Source organism: Xenopus laevis, chromosome 3L, assembly GCF_017654675.1.
Source record: "Xenopus laevis strain J_2021 chromosome 3L, Xenopus_laevis_v10.1, whole genome shotgun sequence".
In the NCBI taxonomy this organism is placed as follows: domain Eukaryota; kingdom Metazoa; phylum Chordata; class Amphibia; order Anura; family Pipidae; genus Xenopus; species Xenopus laevis.
The window spans coordinates 153018884-153038256 of record NC_054375.1 but is presented as its reverse complement, the minus strand read 5'-3'; the positions used below and the strand labels follow the sequence as shown (position 1 = coordinate 153038256).

The following is a 19373-nucleotide window of genomic DNA, read 5'->3' as shown; positions in this document are numbered from 1 at the left end:
ACCAGATAACAGCCCCAGGGTAGATATAAGGGTAAGGGTATAACTGGAGATTCGGGGAGAGTTAGTCGCCTGGCGACTAATCACCTCTTCTTTGGGGCAAGTAATCTCACCAAACTGCTTCCCCGTGTCTTCAGTCTGCTTCAATGCAAAAACGCCTACGCCAATGCATCGCGGTGCTTCGATTTCCTAAGTCGCGCAAAGTTTCCTCACAAGTAAACTTCGGGCGTCTTCGGAAATCAAAGCGCTGTGAGTGCATTGGCGCAGGTGTTTTTTCATTGAAGCAGGTGGAAGACTAAATCTCCCCGAATCTCCAGGTGTGCCCTTACCCTTAGAACAGCACTCAATAGTAAAAATTCATGTCCCACTGTGACTCCCTCAGTTACATTGAGTAGGAGAAACAACAGCCTGTCAGAAAGCAGATCCATCCTAAAGTGCTGGCTCTTTCTGAAAGCACATGAGCAGGCAAAATGACCTGAGATGCACCTACACACCAATATTACAATTAAAAAAATACACGTGTTGGGTTAGGAATAAAATTTTGCAGGATAGAGTGAATTATTTGCAGTGTAAACAGTGTAATTTAAAAATAAAAACGAAACCATAAAAATACACACAGAATCCCTTTAAACAAGAGATTAGAAATAGAGGAGGACTGAGTTTAACTACAGGGTGATGAAAAAAACAAATGGTGTTATTGCAGAAAGGGGCTATGAGTCTAAATGCTGGTTTACATAGAGAGAAAATTATACATTTGTGCCTCCTCCTACACAGTCACTGGGTAACATACAAAAGTATTACAAATGCTCACAGCATGAGAGTATAAGACAAGGCAGCAGCTAATAGGCAGGCAGAAGGTTACGCTTTTATTGACTAAATATCCATCAGAGTGACAGGTTACATAAAAAAGAGTGCAAGACAGAAGGGAGCTGGGAGTCTGTCCTGCCCCCGCAGCAGAGATCAGCTGCAACTGAGCTTAGTGGCAAAAAGCAATTAAACCCATCCTCTTTAGGCTGAGATTTCATCCTGACCTCATTGAACTCCATTGTCATCTTGCGAATGATGTCAGAATTCTGCATGTTTTCCAGCATTTCCAGGGTGACCACACCTGGCATGGGGGATAAATAAAATTTGAATATTGTGTTGCCGTGTGTCGAGCAGAAAAGGAAGTAATTCCTTACCTCCCACTGTGAGGCTACTGTGAATAGAGGGATGTTACGATAACTAATCAAATGACCATTTAAAAGAAAAAACACACCACAATTTGTTATCTCTCCAAGGCAATGGCTTTAAAACAGCACATAAATTAAATTAGACAGTTGGGTTCAGCCAAACAATCTTTTAACTGTTCCAGAATACACTGTGGGTCTATATTATCAGGATAATCGGCTCACTCAATACTGCTGTTGACTTTAAATGCACTGTTGCCTCTCTACACTATTAAAGGAGGAGGAGAGTTTTCTCCAATCTGTTAACTCCATAAGTTTCTAAAAAATGTCCACAATGGCATATTAAAGGGAGGGAGAAACCCATATGTTTCATAGGAAACAGGTTTTAAAAAACATTTAGGATATCTACAGCCGATACAAAGAGAAATATCAGTTAATTATAATAAATTATAAGAATGACTTAACTTGATATTGGGTCACACAACACAATGAGTTTGTGAAAATCAGTCTGTGAGCAGAAACCTAGACCTTTGGGGGTTCAGTGGATGTGATTGACTTAGATTTTGCTGTATCGGTTGCTATAGTAACAAATGGAAGGTTATGAAATAAATTAAGGGATGCTTGCATTGGGACAGAGAACTGGCTGAATGATAAATTAAAAAGAGTGGTGTAACTGGAGCATTTGTAGATGGATCATTGTTGTCCGGGGTCTGTCCGTAGTCCTTAATTGCTTTCATCGTTTATAAATAAATAGATGTATGGGATCTGTTATCCGGAAACCCACTATCTAGAAAGCTCTGAATTATGGGAAGGCTATCTCCCGTAGACTCCATTTTATCCAAAAAAAAATTTCTCTGTAATAACACAGTAACTTGTACTTGATGCCAACTAAGACATAATTAATCCTTATTGGAAGCAAAACCAGCCTATTGGGTTTATTTAATGACTAAATGATTTTTTAGTAGACTTAAAGTACGAAGATCTAAGATCCAAATTACAGAAAGATCCATTATCTGGAATATCCCTGGTCCCAAGCATTCTTGATAACAGGTCTCATACCTGTACCTTGAAGTTGGCATTGTAAGCACTGTTTCAATGTGTTCAGTTTGTACTATATGTGCAAACCAAAAAGTCCCATTTAGGGTGTTTTCACTTTGCAGAGAGATTTGAATAATATGGACAAGTAGGCATATCTAGTTGCAAGGTTACATGCTTGGGCAAGAACAACAGGAATACTAGCTACACACTAGCTCAAATTGTTATGGGGGCCTCCCCTTTTTATCTTTCTCCTCTTCCAATTCCATATATTTATAAACAAAAAATATGTGGACCTTGCAACTGACAGTTTATTCTATTTCCTACTATAAGCATTCTCTTATGGTCCCAGTTTCTACCAGACTGTACGTTTAACATAAAGATATGATTTAAACTAAAATTAGTGGTTTTGACTTATTATAATCATCTTTTAAAAGAGAACTAATCCCCCGTACCAAAAAAGCCCCCTTAACTGCCTGGCATTACCCCCCCCCCCATACGCACTGTGCATTAGTAAAAAAGAAAAACCCTTAAACAAAATCTGACCCTAAAATGCAGAGCAGAGCATACAGAGCTCCAGGACACAATCTTCCACTACTTTGTATTTTTTCGGGACTCAACACAGATTTGAGCATGCGCAGTTGAAGCTGATTCTTAACTTAGCCCAACTTTGCATGCTCCCACAGGCTTTGTGTCAGAGTCGAGTCCCGAAAGATACGAAGTGCCCTTTTTTTTTTCACTATTGCACAGTGCGGGGAGGGAGAGGGGGGCAATAGCAGGCATTAAAGGGAGCTTTTTGTTACACCGGCACCGTGGGGATGAAAATCCTGCAGCTTGGAGAGCAGACACTAACATGTTAAAAGTGACTCCTCTTTCTTCTCTGGGCTTCATCCCCTGCCTCCTCCTATCAGATTCAGTTTCACCGAAGAAGGAACATAGCGAACGACCCAAAACAGAGGAGTCTCTCAACCCCCTCAGAACTGCTGTGAAACATATATAACTCCCAACATGGAGTAACATGAACTTGTCTAAGCAATCAAGGTTGTTGACCAATCTCTTTGTGCCGACACCTGCACCTTCAGGGAACTCAAGGCCGTCCTGGAGAAAAGATAGGATGTCTTTCTCTCTTGCCTTTTGCGGTTCCTTGTTCCTGGCTTTATACCACCTGATGAACATCTTCCACACTCTATGGTAGATCCTGGCCAAGACCTTCTTGGGGACCATGAAGAGGTTTGAATAGGTTTGAAGAGGTCTTGGATGACCGAGAGGAGGGCCACTCTTTTGAGATCCTGCTTGGGGAGCCGGGATAAAAAAAAATCTGCGAGGAGGGTGTGGTGCCAAGTCTATGAAAAATCCCTGGGATACCACTTGTAGGACCCATTGGTCCCTTACTTGACTTTTCCACATCTCCCAAAAGGATGTGAGGCGGCCGCCTAGTGGAATCCCTTTGGGGGTGGGCACGCCCTCATGTGGAATTGGGCTTGTCCTGAGAGGGCTTGGTACATTCCTTGGTGTGGTATCTCGAACGAGCATGTGAGGTAACTTTTTCTTCCTTTGGCTTGGCACGCTGTCCCTGTCGAAAGGGACAAAAAAGGGTGGCCTGGTCTGTGGGGGTAAAGAACTTTTGCCGCCCGTAGCCTGGGATATTATCTTGTCTCGTTCCGCCCCAAAAAGTGAATATTGGTCTGAAGGCTGTACCTGATGCTGTGAAGGTTGCCTTACAAAAGCATGCTTGTCTATTGGGTCCTTGACGGCTGATGCGTCTGTTACTGGTATAGTGATAGCCTTTGACAGCCTAGAGACCGGTGGGTCCACTGCAGGGTGTAAAGACCATAAGTCTATGCACTCCTGTGGGAAAGGATACGCTTTGGAGAAACACCTGGATATTTGTACCCCAGGATCAGAGTTTTCGATTGAGACTTGACAATTTCATCCAACTGCTCGTAGGCAGGGAAGATACAAGAGCTCTTCTTTTGTCTTTTTCAGATATTTTTGCCAGGCTCTATGACAGTGGTCATTTCTTCTAGATTTAGTGTTTTAAGAACTGCCTGTATGAGTCCCTCAATCTCCCCTTTTCTGAGTTTCTGGGCCTGGATCAGGTTCCTGATCAGAGTCACCCTCTGTCATGACCTGTCCCTCCTCATCATAGGGAATGAGTTGGCCCCCTGGAGAGCCCAGAGGCTAGGCGGTGTGGCGCTTAGGAGCAGCTGGACAGCTGCCCTGTGCTTGAGCTTGGGTTGACAGACGCTCGAATACTCTATCAAGTGTCCCAGGGATGCAGGCCAGGTTTTGTAAGCCTGCTAGTGAGAGGGAGAGTGAAAAAGGAGCAGAAACATGTGTAAGTGTAATGCTGAAAAGACAGTGGGAGAGCCAGAGTAAGGGAAAAGACTTGCCTCTGGATTCCTCAGCGCTGAAGGCTGGTATTGGTAACAGTAATGAGAGCTGTATGCAAGCCTCCTCTTGCTGTGAGAATGTTTCATTTCCCGGCTAAGAGAGGAAGTCTAGCCCAGAACCCGGGAGTCGCTACGCGAGAGGAGGCTGGTGGCGCCGACCATAAGATGACGCTGAGTCTTCATGGAAGGACAGCGGCCTGATGAGACAGGGTTCCTCCTGCAGTGTAAGACCCGCAATGGGAGTGCCAGTATCCGCCATCTCTCTCTCCCAAAAGCCCAAGGGGAGCACAGGTGGCACGTGGGGAGATCACGGGGGGGTTGAGATGTCGGTAAGTCTGACATACTCACCTGTCCAGCCAGCCAACTTTTGCCCATAGTTGTGTTGTTCCCTCTGCTTTTTAGACTTGTGCAGACCTTGAAGGAGCGGAAACCCAGTCTCAGGGAAGGGGCAGCGGGAATGGCCAGAGATTTCTAGTTGTCATAACCTCGCTAGCTGGAGAGGCTCTTGAATGTGTTGTTCACTGGCCCCAAGTGGTATGACCTTAAACTGTGGTTTTGATCAATTGCTTCAGCCACCATTGTCCGTGTCTTTCCTTCTGAGGACACTAAAAGAAACTGAATCTGATAGGAGGAGGCAGGGGATGAAGCCCAGCGCAGGAGGCAGAGTCACTTTTAACATGTTAGTGTCCGCTCTCTAAGCTGCAGGATCTTCATCCCCACGGTGCCCGTGTCCCCCAATATAGGCAAGAGAAAAGTCTGAAAAACCACTGCCCCTCCTAAGGTGTTAAAACAAATGCACCAATGTGTGCTTTAATATGGATAACCCACAGCAAAGAGCCGTCAACCACTATCCACACTCACCTTTACAGCCACATGCCAGCATGAGGAAATTGATCAGCTCTAATAGAGCCGCCTCACGATCATGCTTGTAACTATCCAACCAATCATCAACAAGTACCTGCAATAAGAAAGCAGAAACAGAACAAAAATAGATGCCTTTAAAGGGCTTCATTCATCCAGTTATACAGTGGCGGCCATTTACTATGCCCCTGGGCTGAAGTGCAAGAACACTACCATACATTTTTGCCTCTCGCTCGTCATGAATACATGACCGCCGCAGGTTTCTATGCTTCAAAACAAAGCATAGACCCCTGTGGCAATTCAGAAATGGAGACAAATGAGTGACAGCATAGTGATTCCTTCTTGTAAATTTAGGACTTGCTGAGTAACCGCAAAAACGTTTACCAGATATCCAAGTGGCTTCTTTGGTTCAAGACATTTGGATGAGTGGGGAATGTTTTCAGGTCCAGTTGCTTTAGACTTATCTTTATCAGAGATGTATTTCTCCTCACTATGAAAGAGATAAGAGGCCAGTTTTTAGGAATAATATTTGAAATGTCTTACGTGCATGACGCTCCTGCCCTGTACGATTGCTTCAAACAAGTCCTTGGCACAAACAGTTGGCTCCGCAATCCTGGGGCGTTTAGGTGCCTGGAGTTACAAGGAAAGAAAATGAAAGGATTCCTACAGAGACTGCAGGGTAATAAGCAAAATACAGAACATGGCAACTCTAACATATTCAATATTCGTATTACTCACCGCGGTTTCTGCCAGTGATGGTCTCTGAGACCGCCGGGGTCTTTTACGCATAGTTTCTTCAAAATCACTTCCTTCATCCGATATGGATTCTTCAATCTCGCTGCCTAAATCCCTAATGAAAAAAAAAAAAAAAAATACAGGTATGGGATCTGTTATCCATGATGCTTGAGACCTGGGGATTTCCAGATAAAGGATCTTTCCACAATTTGGATCCCCATACCTTAAATCTACTAGAAAATCATGTAACCTTTAAATAAACCCAATAGGCTGGTTTTGCTTCCAATAAGGATTAATTATATCTTAGTTGGGATCAAGTACAAGTTACTGTTTTATTATTAAAAAAAGGAAATAATTTTTAAACATATGGATTATCTAAATGAAATGGAGTCTATGGGAGACGGCCTTTCCGTAATTAATATGCCTGTATAAGTCTTGATTTAGCTGTATGGTAACCCAGACTCAAGCATACATTTTACATGTAAGCAATATTTCCTCACCACAATGTCTCTTCAAGGCTTCCTTGTTTTGATGCCAATGACATAGATGATATAGACCCTTTGGAAGCAACACTGGAGGGGGTCATGTAAGGGGCTCTCCCTTCAGGAGAGAAACCACCCGGACTGGTGCGAGGAGACATCTTTAATGAAGAGAAGCCAGGAGTAGACTTATCGGAACAGGGGTTCTCTTGTGAGCGATGCATCCTGGGAAGTAAAACAACCATACTGACATGATCATGTTCTGGCATTGTCATTATTCAGAGGTTTCTTTTCTATGTCAGAGTCCACAGTAAGGTAAAGATGATTTTAATAGTCCATTTTGACCCAAAAATGTATTTGCCCTAATTTTAATAATTATAACAATCTCAACCTCTCAAGTCACAGAGATAAATGTGCACTTAACAGGGGCAAAAAGGTCTCCAGACCAAAAATAAAAAAAAATCTTAGTGGTACAGGGAATATAATAATGTAATTACCAGGATGAACTTGTACCGTACTAATAACTTTACCGGCACACTAAAATGAATATCAGTCTATATGGCAGATCCACTCAGCTGAAGCCTAAGGGCGTAATGTAATAAAAGGCACTAAGTTTGCCCAGGAGCAGTAACCCATAGCAACCAATCAGAAAGTAGCATTTACAGGTCACCTGTTTAACTGCTTTTACATTCACTGCAAAATTACTTTTAATTGGTAAATGAGACAAAGTGGTTTCCTTTCCAGCAGAAATAAGATTAATGACATTTTCCTTGTTTGAATTTAAAGGAAATCAATACTCCCAAACAATGTAGGTCTCTATAAAAATATATTGCACAAAACAGCCCTTTGTGAAATCCCACCACAGGTTGAAGTTTTTTTTGTTGTTTATTTCAAGAAGAAAAAGCAAACTTACATTAGCTCAGTAGGGTTGCCATCTTTTCTGCAAAAAAATAACGGCCTTCCTATATATTTCTATTTTTTCCCAATTAATAACATTGGGATCACTGACCTTCCTATAAGTTTATCTTTATTCCCTATTAATAACATTGGGATCATATCACTCACCTTCCTATATATTTATCTTTATTCCCTATTAATAACATTGGGATCACTGACCTTCCCATATATTTATCTTTATTCCCTATTAATAACATTGGGACCACTGACCTTCCTATATATTTATCTTTATTCCCTATTAATAACATTGGGATCAGACCTTCCTATATATTTATCTTTATTCCCTATTAATAACATTGGGATCACTGACCTTCCTATATACTTTATCTTTAATGGGCCCTATTAATAACATTGGGATCACTGACCTTCCTATATATTTATCTTTATTCCCTATTAATAACATTGGGATCACTGACTTCCTATATATTTATCTTTATTCCCCTATTAATAACATTGGGATCACTGGCCTTCCTATATATTTATCTTTATTCCCTATTAATAACATTGGGATCACTGGCCTTCCTATATATTTATCTTTATTCCTATTAATAACATTGGGATCACTGACCTTCCTATATATTTATCTTTATTCCCTATTAATAACATTGGGACCACTGACCTTCCTATATATTTAATCTTTATTCCCTATAAACATTGGGACCACTGACCTTCCTATATATTTATCTTTATTCCCTATTAATAACATTGGGATCACTGACCTTCTATAATATTTATGTTTTTTCCCTATTAATAACATTGGGACCACTGACCTTCCTATATTATTTATCTTTATTCCCTATTAATAACATTGGGATCACTGACCTTCCTATATATTTATCTTTATTCCCTATTAATAACATTGGGATCACTGACCTTCCTATATATTTATCTTTATTCCCTATTAATAACATTGGGACCACTGACCTTCCTATATATTTATCTTTATTCCCTATTAATAACATTGGGATCACTGACCTTCCTATATATTTATCTTTATTCCCTATTAATAACATTGGGATCACTGACCCATCTCCTATTAATTGGATACCCTTCTATATATTTATCTTTATTCCCTATTAATAACATTGGGATCACTGACCTTCCTATATATTTATCTTTATTCCCTATTAATTAACATTGGGATCACTGACCTTCCTATATATTTATGGTTTTATTCCCTATTAATAACATTGGGACCACTTGACCTCCTATATATTATCTTTATTCCCCTATTAATAACATTGGATCACTGACGCTCCTATATATTTATCTTTATTCCCTATTAATAACATTGGATCACTGACCTTCCTATACTATTTATGCTTTATTCCCTATTAATAACATTGGGAATCCTGACCTTTCCTTTTATCTTCGCCTATTATAACATTGGGATCCTGAACCTTCCTTTTTATTCCCCTATTAATAACATTGGGACCCACTGACCTCCTATATATTTATGCTTTATTCCCTATTAATAACATGGGACCACTGACCCTTCCTACTATATTTATCTTTATTCCCCTATTATAACATTGGGACCACGACCTTCCTATATATTTATCTTTATTCCCTATTAATAACATTGGGATCACTGACCTTCCTATATATTTATCTTTATTCCCTATTAATAACATTGGGACCACTGACCTTCCTATATATTTATCTTTATTCCCTATTAATAACATGGGATCACTGACCTTCCTATATATTTATGTTTTTTCCCTATTAATAACATGGGACCACATGACCTACCTATATATTTATCTTTATTCCCTATTAATAAACATTGGGGATCACTGAACCTTCCTATATATTTATCTTTATTCCCTATTAATAACATTGGGATCACGTGACCTTCCTATATATTATCCTTTATTCCCTATTTAATAAACATGGGTATGACACTGTTACCTTCCTATTATAACATGGGTCACTGACCTTCCTATTATATAATCTTTCCCTATTAATAACATTGGGATCACTGACCTTCCAATATATTTTATCTTTATTCCCTATTAATAACATTGGCGATAACACTGACCTTCCTATATATTGTATCTTTTATTCCCTATTAAATAACATGTGGGATCACATGACCTTGGTCCTATATATTATCTTTATTCCCTATTAATAACATTGGGATCACTGACCTTCCTATATATTTATCTTTATTCCCTATTAATAACATTGGGATCCACTGACCTCCTATATATTTATCTTTATTCCCTATTAATAACATTGGGATCACTGACCTTCCTATATATTTATCTTTATTCCCTATTAATAACATTGGGATCACTGACCTTCCTATATATTTATCTTTATCCCTATTAATAACATTGGATCACTGACCTTCCTATATATTTATCTTTATTCCCTATTAATAACATTGGGATCACTGACCTTCCTAATATATTTATCTTTATTCCCTATTAATAACATTGGGGATCACTGACCTTCCTATATATTATCTTTATTCCCTATTAATAACATTGGGATCACTGACCTTCCTATATATTTATCTTTATTCCCTATTAATAACATTGGGATCACTGACCTTCCTATATATTATCTTTATTCCCTATTAATAACATTGGGATCACTGACCTTCCTATATATTTATCTTATTCCCTATTAATAACATTGGGATCACTGACCTTCCTATATATTATCTTTATTCCCTATAATAACATTGGGATCACTGACCTTCCTATATATTTATGTTTTTTCCCTATTAATAACATTGGGACCACTGACCTTCCTATATATTTATCTTTATTCCCTATTAATAACATTGGGATCACTGACCTTCCTATATATTTATCTTTATTCCCTATTAATAACATTGGGACCACTGACCTTCCTATATATTTATCTTTATTCCCTATTAATAACATTGGGATCACTGACCTTCCTATATATTTATCTTTATTCCCTATTAATAACATTGGGATCACTGACCTTCCTATATATTTATCTTTATTCCCTATTAATAACATTGGGATCATATCACTGACCTTCCTATATATTTATCTTTATTCCCTATTAATAACATTGGGATCAACCATCATTTTTACCGGCCAAGCAGGTAAAATACCAGTCAGGTGGCAACCCTAATCATTGGATCAATTAGAATCCGCCTATCTTAGGGTAAGGCCACACTGGGCGTTTTGGGAAGAATTGGTCGCCTGGCGACGACCAATCTCCCCAAACGCCTTTCCTCAGTCGGCGCCGGCTAAAATGAAAAAACGCTGGCGCTAATCACAGGTGGTTCGTTTTCCGAAGTTGCCTCATGAGGAAACTTCAGGCGACTTCAGAAAACGAATCACCACGTGTGATTAGCGCCGGTGTTTTTTCATTTTAGCTGGCGCAGAGTGAGGGAAGGCGTCTACTAACTGTCTCTAACCAAACATGGTCACCCACACTGGGAGCTCCGTCCTGATGGGGGAAACAATTCTACTATAATAGGTGCACTTTAAAGGGGTTGCTCATTTTTAAGTTAACTTTTACTACGATGTATAGAGTGATATTCTGAGGCAATTTGCAATTGGTTTTCGTTTTTTTTTATTTTTTGTGGTTTTTGAGTTATTTAGCTTTTTTTCAGCAGCTCTCCAGTTTGCAATTTCAGTAATCTTGTTACTAGGGTGCAAGTTACCCTAACAACTATTACTGATTTGAATAGGAGACTGGAATATGAAGGGGAGAGACCAAAATAGAAAATGAGTAACAAAAAGTAGCAATAACAATACATTTGTAGCCTTACAGAGCTTTTGTTTTTTAGATGGGGTCAGTGACCCCCCCAATCCAACATGACAATGTAACCTGCCTGATCACCATATGGCTAATTTTCAGCCAGGTTTCAGTTGGGTAGCGGCGTTGAAGGGCCCAATACACAGGCAGATAAGATGCCTAATTGGTCTAAGGGTTAGGGCACACAGGCAGATTTGGGGAGATTAGTCGACTTGCGACAAACCTCCTCTTCTTCGGGGCGACGAATCTCCCCGAATTGCCTCCCCGCCAGCTAAAATGTAAATTCCTCGTGAGGCAACTTCGGAAAACTAATCTCTCCGAGTGCCATCCCGCCAGCGATTTACATCTTAGCCGGCGGGAAGGCAGTTCGGGGAGATTAGTCGCCCTGAAGAAGAGATTTGTCACCGGACAACTAATCTCACCGAATCTGCCTGTGTGCCCTGACCCTAAAGGACCCAAATTGGCGGTTTAAAGACTGACATGTAGGGGGTAATTTATCCAAGGTCAAATGTTAGTATTTTTTATACCTTGAATGAACTCACAACTTGAATTGGATCTCATTTAAGAAAAAACTTGAATGGAAAAAATTTGATTCTGCAAGTATGAGTTGCGAATTAAGTTTTTCCGCTGGAAAAAACTAGAATCGTTCGAATTATTTGAATATTTGGGCAAAACCCTCCAAAACAAACTTGAACATTCTGGAGGCTAATAGCATCCTCAAATGGTTCAAGGGACCTCTGCTACTGACTTCTACATAACCTTGACAGGTTTTAGGTGGTGTATTTTTGGATTTCAGCTATTTTCAGGGTCGGAGTACATTAAATCTTCAAAAAAAGATAAAGAAAAAAAACCTAGAAAAATTTAGTATTTTTTTAACCAGAAAATGTGCATTTTGACCCCAAAAAATCATCTAGAAAATTAAAAAACCCTCCCCCCCACGGGCAAACGCCCCTAAATCTTTACTTACCCCTCCGTGCAGATTCTGTTTATGGCAGCCATCTTTTTATCTTCGGTAATCTTTGGAATGAGACCGGCGGAGCGGTTTATGTGCAGTTGGAACAATTTTCTGTTTCTCTTCAACTCACGAAAATTGCTGAAGAGCCGGTCTCATTGCGAAGAAGCAGCTGCAGATGGCGCCCGTGAACTCCGCTGGACAGAATCTGCACTGAGGGGTAAGTAAATACTTAGGGGCATTTGCCTGGGGGGGAGGAGGGAAGGGGGTCTCTGTAGGCTAGAGTTTTTTATTATTACGGGTTTGTTTCTCCTTTAAGCAGTAGGCAGCTAAATCAGCATATGAAAACCCATTAATAACATCTCTGGAAAGACTCCATGCACCATCAGTGACATATTACACTACACCTATAATATATGTAGGGATGCACCGAAAACAGGATTCGGCCTTTTTCAGCAGGATTCATCTGAATCCTTGTGCCTGGCCGAACCGAATCCTAATTTGCATATGTAAATTAAGGGCGGGTAGGGAAATCACATGACTTTTTGTCACAAAAGAAGAATTTTTTCCACTTGTTCCTTTCCTGCCCCTAATTTGCATTTGCAAATTAGGATTCGGTTCGGTATTCCGAATAGTGGATTTGGTGCATCCCTAAATATTTAACAGCCACGATTGTGCCTCAACCACTTGCAATTGCTGTGAGGTGAGGAAATGCATGAAATTCCCAAATAAATGATGGCTAATAACCTGTGGGCCTTCACAACTCCAATTGTCACCCTAGTGTAACACCTATCAGTGAGATTTGTTTTTTACTTTCCTCACAGGAATCTTTCTGGAGCTCAGTGCCCAGGTCAAATGGTTTCTTGCCTTAAATGGGTTGTTCGCCTTTAAGTCAACTGTTAGTATGATGTAGAGAGGGATATTCTGAGACAATTTGTGATTGGTTTTCAATTTCTATTATTTGTGGTTTTTGACTTATTTAGCTTTTTACTGAGCAGCTCTCCAGTTTGTAATTTCCCTAGCAACCATGCGTTGATTTGAATAAGAGACTGGAATATGAATAGGAGAGGCCTGAATAGAAAGATGAGGAATAAAAAGTAACGATAATTATTTTGCAGCTTTACAGAGCATTTGTTTTTTTAGATGGGGTCAGTGACCCCCATTTGAAAGCTAAAAAGAGTCAGAAGTCCAATAATTCACAAACTATAGAAAATAAATAACGAAGACCAATTGAAAAGTTACTTACAATTGGCCATTCTATAACATACTAAAAGTTAACGTAAGGGTGAACTACCCCTTTAACAGGAGAATCCCAGAATGCACCGCAGCAAGTCAATGGCCCCAAGAGCTTTTCCCGTCTTTATATCAGACCAGTGTGTGTGGAACGTTTACTGGGAGTAACGCAGTCACCTTCTCCACGTCAGTGCGTTCCAAGCAATGTATAATCGCTCCGGGACGACCTCAGACCTCAGTTTCCTTCTAAAATAGCGGCAAAACAAAGCGCGCCAGATATTGCTAACGCGACAGACAGGGAAATCCCTCCCACACGGTACAAAGTGAGCCAATCGGAGGACAGTAAAGTGATCCAATCAGAGGACAGTAACGGCTTGTTACCATGTTACTTGGGGCAAATAAATGTCTCAATGGCGGTGTCGAGTCTCAGCTGCCTCAACTTTATTAACTCAAGCCCAATCTCCGGCACAAAACTGGGAAGTTTTTTGAATCTCATTTTGCTTGCTTAAAATAGATCATTGTGGGAAATTGTAAATTCTAAAAATCTACAGCACAACATTGTTTCCTTTTCTTTCCCCATATTTTCTCCTGTACGGTTATACAATGTCACAAGCAACATTTGCCCAGTAACCCCATATCAACCAATCAGCAGTGCGCATGGCAGAGGTGGGAGGAGAGAACAATTTGTATTTATTTTAAAGCTTACCATAACCCATACTTATGGCCCTTTGCTTATTCATCTTCTGTTCTGGCACCATATTGGCTGCCTGGTTGCTAGGGCAATTAACCCATATCAAGCAGTTGACATTTTAAACAGTTGGTTCACAAGTTAATTTTTAGTATGCTATAGAATAGCGGCTTTTCAATTGGCCTTCATTTTTTTCTATTTTATAGTTTTTTAATGACTTTACAATTTTCAGACAGGGGTCACTGACCCCATCTAAAAACAAAACTCCGTAAGCCTACTTATTTATTGTTATTGCTACTTTTTATCACTGATCTTTCTATTCAGGCCTCTCCTATTCATATCCCAGTCTCTTATTCAAATCAGTGCATGGTTGCTAGGGGAATTTGGACCCTAGCAACCAAATGTCTGAAACTGCAAACTGGAGAGCTGCTGAATAAAAAGCTTTAAAAAACATTTAAAACCACACATAAGGAAAAACAATTGCAAATTGTCTCAGAATATCACTCTCTACATCACACTTAGGGGCAGATTTATGAAGGGTCGAATTTCAAAGTGATAAATACTTCGAAATTCGACCATCGAATGGCTTTACTTCGACTTTGAATATCGAAGTCAAAGTTTTTTTCACCGAATTTGACCGTTTTACAGTCGAAGTAAAATCGTTCGATCGAACAATGAAATCCTTCGAATCGAACGATTTTTCTTCGACTTCAAAAAACTTAGAGAGCTGCTCTAGAAGGTCCCTATAGGCTAACATAGCACTTCGGCAGGTTTAATTTGGTGAAGTATTGAAGTCGAGGTCTTTTTAAAGAAGTATTTCGATTATCGAATGGTCGAATATTCGAACGATTTTACTTCGAACCGAAGTCGAAGTCGTAGTATCCTATTCGATGGTCGAAGTATCCAAAAAATTACTTCGAATTTTTTTACTTCGAAAATTCCTCGAATTCACTTCGACCCTTGATAAATCTTAAAGGGGTTGTTCACCTTTGAGATAAATTTTAGTATGATGTAGAGAGTGGTTTTCTTTTTTTATTATTGAAGGTTTTTGAGTTATTCAGCTTTATATTCAGCAGCTCTTCAATTTACATGTTAAGTAATCGGGTAACTAGGGTCCAAATTCCCCTAGCAACCGTGCATTGATTTGAATAAGAGACTGGAATATGAATAGGAGAGGCCTGAATAGAAGAACCAGTAATAAAAAGTAACAATAACAATACATTTGTAGCCGTAAGGTGGCTCTCCCAGGGGGTCCCTGTGGTGACAATGACACGGCAGACCTCTGGCCAGTGAGTGTGTGAGGACACTTGCCACATGAATGCCACAGGCTATTGGCCCCACAGTGACAGATGGAGCCCCAAATGTGACAGGTGGGGGAAGTGTAAAATAGCTGCAGGCTGTGTATCAAACCACTCTCTCTCTGTAGGGACACAGGTTAAGGCACAAAACAGCCAAAAAGCCCTTTATACTAGAGTGGTGCCCCAGCTCAGGTGTCTGGGAATAATTGGGGTACATGCAATAACATGGGTGGGAAATGAGTGGGGTGTACAAGAAGAAGAAAAATAAAAACAACCAGACTCCTAGGGCAGATTTATCAAATTGTGAGATTAGAACTCACCACAAAAAAACGAATTTTCTATTCATTCCTATGGGATTTTTAAAAGCATATTTATCAAATGGTGAACTCCATTGATATATAAGATTCTAAAAAATCCCATAGGAATGAATAGAAAATTTGTTTTTTGTGGTGAGTTCTAATCTCACAATTTGATGAATCTGCGTGGCCAGTGCTGGCTTTAGGACGATTGGACCGATTGCCTCCAATTGGCCCTGCGCCCCCGTGTGTGTTTCAGAGTATCCATGTGTGTGTGTATGTGTGTCTCAGTGTATGTGTGTATGTGTGTGTCTTAGTGTGTGTGTGTCTTAGTGTGTGTGTGTCAGTGTGTGTGTGTCTCAGTGTGTGTGTGTCAGTGTGTGTGTGTCTCAGTGTGTGTGTGTCAGTGTGTGTGTGTCTCAGTGTGTGTGTGTCAGTGTGTGTGTGTCTCAGTGTGTGTGTGTCAGTGTGTGTGTGTCTCAGTGTGTGTGTTTGTCTGTGTCTGTGTGTGTCAGTGTGTGTGTGTCTCAGTGTGTGTGTTTGTCTGTGTGTATGTGTGTGTCTCAGTGTGTGTCTGTGTGTCTCAGTGTGTGTGTGTGTGTGTGTGTGTGTGTGTGTGTGTCAGTGTGTGTGTGTGTGTCAGTGTGTGTGTGTGTGTGTCAGTGTGTGTGTGTGTGTGTCAGTGTGTGTGTGTCAGTGTGTGTGTCAGTGTGTGTGTGTCAGTGTGTGTGTGTGTGTCAGTGTGTGTGTGTATGTGTCAGTGTGTGTGTGTGTGTCTCAGTGTGTATGTGTGTAACATATTTGAAAGAATGGCAGCGCACTCAACTGAATATTCATTGAAGATTACTTTGCCTTTTAAGGCGGTGTGTGGGACAGATTAGAATTGTAAGTTTAAACAAAAAATGGTCCCTTTAGTCGCACTCTGTAAATTACTTCTTATTGAAATAAAGTTTATAAATAATTAAATGATTTTTGGAGTTCATTTTAATTAATTGAGGTTTTTTATTAATTCACGTAAAGTATCAAAAAACTTGTGCAAAACTCATAACGCAGATTACATATAATCAGTCCTTTTAAATAATTCACTCTTGCTTCTAACTGCTGCTAGTAATTACACTATTAAATGTATATTTATATATCAATTGTTAAGTTGAGATTTATGCTGTGAATTTTTGCATTATATGTAATCTGCGTAATGAGTGTAAGTCTCCGAGCCGCTGTGAGTATGTGGTTCATTAACCTTTGGTCTGCTTTAGGATTCCCCTCAAGGGGTTTACCCAGTATATATATCCAGGGATCAAGTGGTATGGTCCGGAAAAGCACCCTGCTTAAAAGTGTTGATACTCTTTCCCAGTATGGGACGATTATAGGACAGAACCACATTAAATGTGCTTATGTGCCTCGTTGTTTACATCCTCTCCAACATCTGTCTGTTGCGGTTGGGTATATGGCGTGGAGTTTATCCGGGGTGTAGTACCAATTAAGTAGGATTTTGTATACGTTCTCCTTATATCATATCGAACACATGCGGAGGATTTTTTGGCATTCTCCCATATTTCTTCCCAATCTTCATAGGATAAGTTAGTTGACAAGCTCTCTTCCCAATAGCGCATGTATGAGTGTTTTGGAAAGGGTTCTGTAGGCAGTGTGCTCTCTAATGCTTTTGATACACGAGGGGTACGCAGCCTGAAGCATTGTGTCTTAAATGATTTATATATATATCCTTTTAATTTATATTATAATACATACTCAGAGTTCCCTGTATAACTCAGCCTGCAGCCTTGTGTCTTTATATGGTCACAGAACAACCCCTTAGTGACTTCTAATATCCTTATCATTTACAGTAGGGGGTACATTATCCCTTATAATACATGAGTGATACTCAGAGTTCCCTGTATAACTCAGCCTGCAGCCTTGTGTCTTTATATGGTCACAGAACAACCCCTCAGTGACTTCTAATATCCTTATCATTTACAGTAGGGGGTACATTATCCCTTATAATACATGAGTGATACTCAGAGTTCCCTGTATAACTCAGCCTGCAGCCTTGTGCCTTTATATGGTCACAGAACAACTCCTCAGTGACTTCTAATATCCTTATCATTTACAGTAGGGGGTACATTATCCCTTATAATACATGAGTGATACTCAGAGTTCCCTGTATAACTCAGCCTGCAGCCTTGTGTCTTTATATGGTCACAGAACAACCCCTTAGTGACTTCTAATATCCTTATCATTTACAGTAGGGGGTACATTATCCCTTATAATACATGAGTGATACTCAGAGTTCCCTGTATAACTCAGCCTGCAGCCTTGTGTCTTTATATGGTCACAGAACAACCCCTCAGTGACTTCTAATATCCTTATCATTTACAGTAGGGGGTACATTATCCCTTATAATACATGAGTGATACTCAGAGTTCCCTGTATAACTCAGCCTGCAGCCTTGTGCCTTTATATGGTCACAGAACAACTCCTCAGTGACTTTCTAATATCCTTATCATTTACAGTAGGGGGTACATTATCCCTTATAATACATGAGTGATACTCAGAGTTCCCTGTATAACTCAGCCTGCAGCCTTGTGCCTTTATATGGTCACAGAACAACCCCTCAGTGACTTCTAATATCCTTATCATTTACAGTAGGGGGTACACTATCCCTTATAATACATGAGTGATACTCAGAGTTCCCTGTATAACTCAGCCTGCAGCCTTGTGCCTTTATATAGTCACAGAACAACCCCTTAGTGACTTCTAATATCCTTATCATTTACAGTAGGGGGTACATTATCCCTTATAATACATGAGTGATACTCAGAGTTCCCTGTATAACTCAGCCTGCAGCCTTGTGTCTTTATATGGTCACAGAACAACCCCTCAGTGACTTCTAATATCCTTATCATTTACAGTAGGGGGTACATTATCCCTTATAATACATGAGTGATACTCAGAGTTCCCTGTATAACTCAGCCTGCAGCCTTGTGCCTTTATATGGTCACAGAACAACTCCTCAGTGACTTCTAATATCCTTATCATTTACAGTAGGGGGTACATTATCCCTTATAATACATGAGTGATACTCAGAGTTCCCTGTATAACTCAGCCTGCAGCCTTGTGTCTTTATATGGTCACAGAACAACCCCTTAGTGACTTCTAATATCCTTATCATTTACAGTAGGGGGTACATTATCCCTTATAATACATGAGTGATACTCAGAGTTCCCTGTATAACTCAGCCTGCAGCCTTGTGTCTTTATATGGTCACAGAACAACCCCTCAGTGACTTCTAATATCCTTATCATTTACAGTAGGGGGTACATTATCCCTTATAATACATGAGTGATACTCAGAGTTCCCTGTATAACTCAGCCTGCAGCCTTGTGCCTTTATATGGTCACAGAACAACTCCTCAGTGACTTCTAATATCCTTATCATTTACAGTAGGGGGTACATTATCCCTTATAATACATGAGTGATACTCAGAGTTCCCTGTATAACTCAGCCTGCAGCCTTGTGCCTTTATATGGTCA

At 40.0% G+C, this 19373-nt stretch overlaps 1 protein-coding gene across 4 annotated transcripts in view; it reads right to left on the bottom strand.

The window, feature by feature from the left end:
* Nucleotides 1–13922, bottom strand: part of stag3.L (stromal antigen 3 L homeolog) — a 74295-nt gene extending 60373 nt beyond the window's left edge. Inside the window, exons 1-6 of one of the 4 annotated variants that reach the window (XM_041587348.1) lie at nucleotides 13575–13922; nucleotides 6691–6894; nucleotides 6194–6305; nucleotides 5999–6085; nucleotides 5456–5552; nucleotides 1029–1105 (exon numbers count right to left, since the gene is read on the bottom strand). In XM_041587348.1, the coding sequence (XP_041443282.1) occupies nucleotides 1029–1105; nucleotides 5456–5552; nucleotides 5999–6085; nucleotides 6194–6305; nucleotides 6691–6893 (576 nt within the window). In that variant the 5' untranslated portion in view covers nucleotide 6894; nucleotides 13575–13922. The remainder of the gene's footprint in view (nucleotides 1–1028; nucleotides 1106–5455; nucleotides 5553–5998; nucleotides 6086–6193; nucleotides 6306–6690; nucleotides 6895–13574) is intronic. The other 3 variants (XM_041587350.1, XM_041587351.1, XM_041587349.1) reach the window with 3 other exon arrangements.
* Between the last annotated feature and the right edge of the window lie 5451 nt (nucleotides 13923–19373).